Source organism: Balaenoptera borealis, assembly GCF_965194805.1.
Source record: "Balaenoptera borealis genome assembly, chromosome: 4".
NCBI classification, from domain to species: domain Eukaryota; kingdom Metazoa; phylum Chordata; class Mammalia; order Artiodactyla; family Balaenopteridae; genus Balaenoptera; species Balaenoptera borealis.
Window position 1 is genome coordinate 56,187,804 of NC_138861.1, and position 6,551 is coordinate 56,194,354.

General features: G+C 44.8%; 1 protein-coding gene across 3 annotated transcripts in view; it reads right to left on the reverse strand.

Annotated features, from left to right (window-relative positions):
* BMP2K (BMP2 inducible kinase) overlaps nucleotides 1-4,000 on the reverse strand; it is a 126,107-nt gene extending 122,107 nt beyond the window's left edge. Inside the window, exon 1 of one of the 3 annotated variants that reach the window (XM_082389332.1) lies at nucleotides 3,274-4,000. In XM_082389332.1, the coding sequence (XP_082245458.1) occupies nucleotides 3,274-3,442 (169 nt within the window). In that variant the 5' untranslated portion in view covers nucleotides 3,443-4,000. The remainder of the gene's footprint in view (nucleotides 1-3,273) is intronic. The other 2 variants (XM_082389333.1, XM_082389334.1) reach the window with 2 other exon arrangements.
* Between the last annotated feature and the right edge of the window lie 2,551 nt (nucleotides 4,001-6,551).

The following is a 6,551-nucleotide window of genomic DNA, read 5'->3' on the forward strand; positions in this document are numbered from 1 at the left end:
GCATTTTCAAACATCTATATACTTAACTAGAAAGAGATTATGATACAAAGTGTATAATATTTCAGAAAGGAAACTACACCAATAGTTTAGTTATAACATAGAACATAAGTATACCCCTGAGAATGTGGGGTTTTTAAATATATATAATATATAAAACATGTATGTGCACGTAAATATATACATACATACACATACCTATACATACATACATATAGTTGATCCTCATTATTTGGAGAGTTCGTATTTGTAAACTTGCTTACTTGCTAAAATTTATTTGTATCCCCGAAATCAATAAAATATCCCATAATCAATACAATGGCACTTTCATAGTTATTTGCAGACATGCGCATAGTGGTGAAAATTTTGAGTAAGCCAGCTGGAATCAACGAGGTATTGCTCTGCCTTGTTTCAGCTCTCACTGCTATAAACAAGGGCCCTTTTCAAGGTCTATGTAGTGTCATGTTTTTCTCATTTTTGTGTTTTTTATTGGTGAGTTTGTTGTTTAAAAGAGCCCCCAAGCGTAGTGCCCAAGTGTTGTCCATCTAGCGTTTCTTAGTGCAAGAAGGCTATGATGTCCCTTACAGAGAAAATCTGTGTATTCACTAAGCTTCATTTAGGCTTGAGTTACAGTACTGTTGACCATTAGTTCAATGTTAACGAGTCAACAATATATACTAAACAAGGTGTCTTTAAACAGAAACACACATAAAACAAGGTTATATAGTGACTGGTTGACAAAAATGCTGTAAACACAGGCTTGCGGTACCCTGACACTATTTCCCCTAGGAACACTGATTCAGTATTTGCTAAATCACTGGTCACAGCGACTTTATAGAACGTGACTACCGTGGATAATGAAAATCAAGTATGTATTTGAAGAGGGGGGCGGCAGCACTCACACCAGGCTTACTGAAGACTCAAAGACACTGCAGAGGTCATTCTGAGCAAGCTGCCTATATTTGCAGTAGCATGGCAAAAACACCTCAGGACAAAGCATCTACAGGGTCTTGCCTCTATTTAAACAACACTGACACAAAGCAAAAATGTAAAATCTACTAAGTTTGTTTTTTGACCTGTCTTTGCTTCTACCCTTTTCCCACTCAATGGTACACCTCTCCCCAATTCAGGTACTCTAAACTCTACAGTAACGCCTTTTCACAAGCACTTGCCCTAATCTTACAATTGGGCAAATGTATCTGTAAATTATTGAAGGATCATTCTTGAATGTAAACCACGTTTGTGCTTAAACATCTTATCTAAATTGTAGCATTACTTATTCAGAAAGAAGAGATGATATTAAGCATATGAAATAACAATATGTTGTCAGGATCAAAAAGTAAACCGAATACAGATGATTTCCGTGGTGCGCGTGCTGAAAATAGAAGAAATACACAAGGAACAAAGCCTAGGCCTCAGCCTTCCCTCTGGGGAAGGCCAAAAGCCTAGTTCCAGGAGCTGGGGTGTCGCGTTGGGGAAGTGCCATCTTCCAAAAGAGTTTGTTCAACGCTTGCTTCCTCCTAGCACTTGATTACGGATTTTTCCAAGAGAAATGACAAATTTATGGCAAAAGTAAGTGGAACACTCTAATAGTGACATTAGTGACGGAAACATCTTTTTAAATTTTGTGTGTGTGTGTGCTTGAGCACTCCCCTTTTGAAATTCATTTGTATTTGCATTTTCCAAAATTACTTCTTTTTTATTGAAAATGGTTTGCTCAGGGTAATGACAAGACATGCGTGGAGCAGCGGTAGAAGCTACCAAAGTCTAACTTGATGAAATGTCAATGATTTCTTATTAAGTAAAAGACCCATCTGGGATTTAGTGAAATGAAGTGAGTAGTGTTATTCAAGCCACCCTTTAGTTACTACAACAATTCAAAAACAGAAGTACAGCATGTGAGTTAACAGCCATGTCTTCTTAAAACCTATAGCTTAATCTACAACTCAAACACTTGAAGTTAACGTATAATAAAGAACTAGGAACTTTTACAGCATGGTAAATCTGTCTATCAACACCAATTACCATACATTCATTATTTGACAAGCTAAAGATCCTCCTCCCACCTAAGGTTCAGCTAGGCTCATTATTAGGGGCAATGGCTTGCAAAACAATGACATCCATCCTGAATAATTCAAGATTTCTTTCTCTTTAGAATATTTTATAGACAAAAATCTTCAGGTTTTTCTTTTGTACTAATTTGCTATTGTTTATGGCATTTCAAAAAACACAAGTGGAATCTCAGTCTACTTGTCTCCAAACCACATCAACAACTGACCCTCAGAGAACCAAAACTACTGTCTTTGGTTTCTTCTCTCTTAATCTTGAAACTTAAAAGGGCAAATTATCAACAAATAACTTCTTGAGAAATTGTAAAGTATTTTTGTAATATTCTGCAGTTAAAAACTCAAGTCAGTGAAGCATGCAATAAAACAAGAGTATTTCTTACAAGCCAATTATACAAGAAATACAAAACTAAAAGTGTAGGATCTTTTTTTTTTAATGGAGCAAACTTTTTTGTAAGCAGACTCTCAACTGTTGACATAGTCTGATAAAGATAATGAAGAATCGAACACAAAACTTCTCAAGTGAAAGTTAACCTGCTTTCATATCGTCTTTTAAAGTCTTATCAAAGAAGACATACCGAAAGGGTATGACTAGCACCCTGCCTGATAGAGAAGATTCTAAAAAACAAAGATAAGTGGACTTCAAGTTTACCTGCTCCCCCAAAGCAACCTACTAACTGAATTTGGGGCAAAGTATCACCTCCATCACGCGCACGCACAGAAATAAATTGTTTTTCAACTGATGACTGAGCAGGAGCAAACCCAGGCTGAACAGCCGGGGCTGCAGAGTCCTGTGCCCTGCGTCGCGAGTGGTGAGGCCAACGCTTGACACCCCCCTGAGCCACAGCGGGGACAGAAAAGCCCCAATCCTGCTCGGTCTGACCCTCTAATGAGTCACTGGTCCAATCACGACACCGCAGCACTCGCTAAGACGTTTCCTATTTATTTCTTTGCGTCAAGAAGGACTGAAAATGACAAACTCGTACTGAAATAACTGTGCACGGGTCAGAGCTGCCGGCGGCGAGAAAAGCCGACTTAAAAGCGAGAGCCCGAGCTACTCTAAGAGCCCCCGCTGGCCAGGCAGAGGAGGCAGAAGGGGTTAGAGTGAGCCGGGAGCGCGAGAAGACAAGCGGGCGAGGACCTGGAGAAGCTACCGCCACACCCCAGCCCTCCCTCACCTGCCGGCCCGAGCCTCCCCAGGCGCCTGTACCTTCGGCCAGTGACTCCTCCAGGGTGACCTGGTAGCGGCCGACCGCGAACACCCGGACCCCCACGGACGAGCTACCAGAGCCGGCCCCGGCCCCGCCGGCCCCGCCACCCGCCGCTCCACCGCCGCCGCCGCCGCCCTCCGACTTGGGCATTCGAGAGAACTTCTTCATGGTCCCGCCGGCGCGCTGGAGGGCGCGGGGCGCGCGCAAGGGCGAGCGAGAGGGTGAGTGCCCGGTCCGGCACGCGGCCGGGCGTCCGCGAGGGGTCGCCGCCCCTCGCTCGTCCGAGCGTCCGAGCGCGCTACGGCCCGCCGAGCCTCACATTCCGCGCGCGCCGAGCGCACTGCCCCGGCCCCGCCGCCCGCTCCGCGGCTCCGCTGCAGCTGCCGGGCTCCCGCAGAGGGCGGCGAGGAGGGCGGGGACAGGGCGGGGCGCGAGGGGGCGGGCCCGAGTGCGAGGGCGACGCGGCCGCCTCCGCCAGTGCCCCGGGAGCCCTCGCCGCCGCACCAGGCGCCCGGACCGCGAGTCCCGGAGGAGGGCGCAATAGAGGGAGATGGCGAAGGGGGCGGGGCGGCCGGCCCCTCCGCGGAGTGGGCTGGTCCGCTCAGGCCGCACACCCTCTGGACAGCATCCCGCGGCACCGCTGCCGCCCCAGCCGAACCCGCGCCGCCCGCCACTCGAGGCCGTTGGTGGCGCGGCGCCCCTGCCGACCGCTCACTGAGGCCAGGCGCCCCGCGCAGGCGCGTGGCCTGCGCCGCCGGAAGTGACGGTTCCGGCTCTTGTCACGTGGAGGGGGGATGGGGGAGGCGATGAGGGGGGTGTTGGGGACGAGAGCGAGGTCCGGAATCCCGGGTCTGGGGTCCTGGCCGGGAGGGTTCAGGCCTGGCTCCTGGGGTCCTGGCTTCGAGCAGGGAGGTGGCCCGGGGACCGGTTTTCGCGCTGGCTGTGCGCGGTGTCTGTCATCTCGGCCAGGAGTTGGTATGTCACTCTGGGGGCTTAAAAATGCCAACAACTTTACGCCCGCTAACGGACTTCTCGCTGCATTTCTAAGCTGGTTTTCCAGAGCTTCTCCCCTGAGAATCTTCTTCCGCCCTCCCACCCCGAGCGTGGGAGGTGGGAGCAGCGCGGAACTGGAGCGGATTCCAGGAACCCAACTTCTAAAGCCGTGGTGTCGCACTCTAACAGACGCTTGTGCTAGGGAGCGTTTTGTGGTTTATAAATGATTTAGGAGTACTTTCAGAATCTCGTGTGTGCTGTGCAATAGCCCTGTGAAGTATTCAGAGCAGTTATTAAGTCCGTTTAGAGACTTTTCATCACCTTTGGCCAAGAGAGATTAACGGACTCGCCCAAGGTCACATGGCTGGCTTGTGATAGAACTGTAACTACAAGGGCCATCTTTTGATACTTAGTTGCATACTTTGGGCCATCCGGAAAAAGTAGGTTAGGGTCAGATGGTTGAAAAACGGCAGATTTAGGACTGTTTGGAAGCAAAACCAGCCATCGGTTCCCCCTTCCTCCTTTAACAAAGAGATTTGCGCATTTTAAAAAAAAAGCCGTTTGCATCCATTTCATAAACTGCAGGAATCTCAACGCCTGCGGGGTGAGGCAGGCAAAGTGAACGTGGTGTTAAGACGTTCGGGGTGGTAGGGAATGGGAAATCATTGAGCATGTGTAAAGAAAGCAGCCGATTCTCAAATCCAGCCTGCTTTTCCCCCCCTATGAATACAGGCCCATTGTGGCCAAAGGTTCCATTTCTTAAGAGAAGCCAAAAATCTGGATTTTTTTCTAATATGGCACTTTCCAAATTTTTTAAATGTAGGCCAAATAAATTGTGCCTGCGGGACTCCAGTCTGAACCTTCTATGAAAGTAGATGATGTGGTTCTATCCCCACCCCTGTTTCTTTATCCAGCTTTTTAATGAGATACGGGCAGAAACGTTAGAAAATGTGCTTAGGCAAAAGACTTTGGGCTTAAAATCTTCCATTTTTTTCTTCCCCTCTGCTATTTCGAGAGAAGCTATTTCTGACAACATTAAAACAGTGCTCTGGATTTGGGCATCTTTGCTGCATAACCCGCTAAGCTAAAATTCTTCGTCCAGTGACCTGACCTTTAAAAGTCCAGCTCAATGGAAGTCAGATATGTCAGATCATTGATGTGGTGTGACAATTGGGAATTTCCATTCAGAAATAAGCGGACCATTCTCCTTACTGTGGGGATTCACTGTGGAGTCTCATTCCTACAATATTTGAATTATATTTTTTCAAGCCAAATAACTGAGAAATATAGTCATTTCATACAATCTAAACTGCAATCAGCCTAATATACAAAGTTGAGGCCTAATACATATTCATCTGATGACAACACAAGAGTAAATGAAGTCTCCTGTGATCAGTTTGGGAGCCAATTTACCACAATTGCTGTGGTTTAAAAAAAAAAAAAAAACTTTTGTGTACCCAAATAACCTGACTTCTGATATGGAAGTTGATAATTAATTTAAGGCATAGATCCTCTCTCAAAAATTATGGGTAACACTAAGCAATGTGTTCTTTAATTTTTCATCAAGCACATAATAAAAATTTGAATATTGTTTGATCTTCTCAGAATGTTAACTCCACAATATTCTATGACAAACATGTTACTAATAAGAATGCAAAAACATTGTATTACTAATAAGAAGAATGCCAAGCATTTACAAACACTATCAAAAGATGTTGATATTAACTGTCAGATTGTATCCTCCTAGCAACTTTGTGAGTCAAAATTAACTGTCCATAAACCGATTTGTAGGCAGAAAATGAGATACTAATAAGTGGAAAAACTATATTGAGAATTCTAGTCTTTTAGTTTTGCATTCATTTCACTTTGGTTTCCTGTTGGAAAATAAAATAGAAGAAAAAGTATGGATAATGTACATTCTGATCATCTTAAACACTGTCATTGAGGTGACTTACAGTAAGAACACAGATATAGAATAATAGAGAGAAAAAGTTAAAATTACATTTCAGGGGGTTTTTTTCAATATAAACGTCAATCTTTCTAATGTTTACAGCTGTACTGTGATTAAAATAGTTGGAAACTAGCCACATAATAAAGACTTTTATTTAAAGCAGATTGTTTCAGTTTACAAGGTTTCATGTTACAATATACTGATAAAGTCAGCAGATCATTGTAGCCAAGTAAATGATTCAGAGATCCTCAAACAGGAAGGAATTTGACAATGGTGAGGAGGAGGGAGGATTATTGTTATATTTTTGTCTTCTACTGGAAAGCTATAAACCTT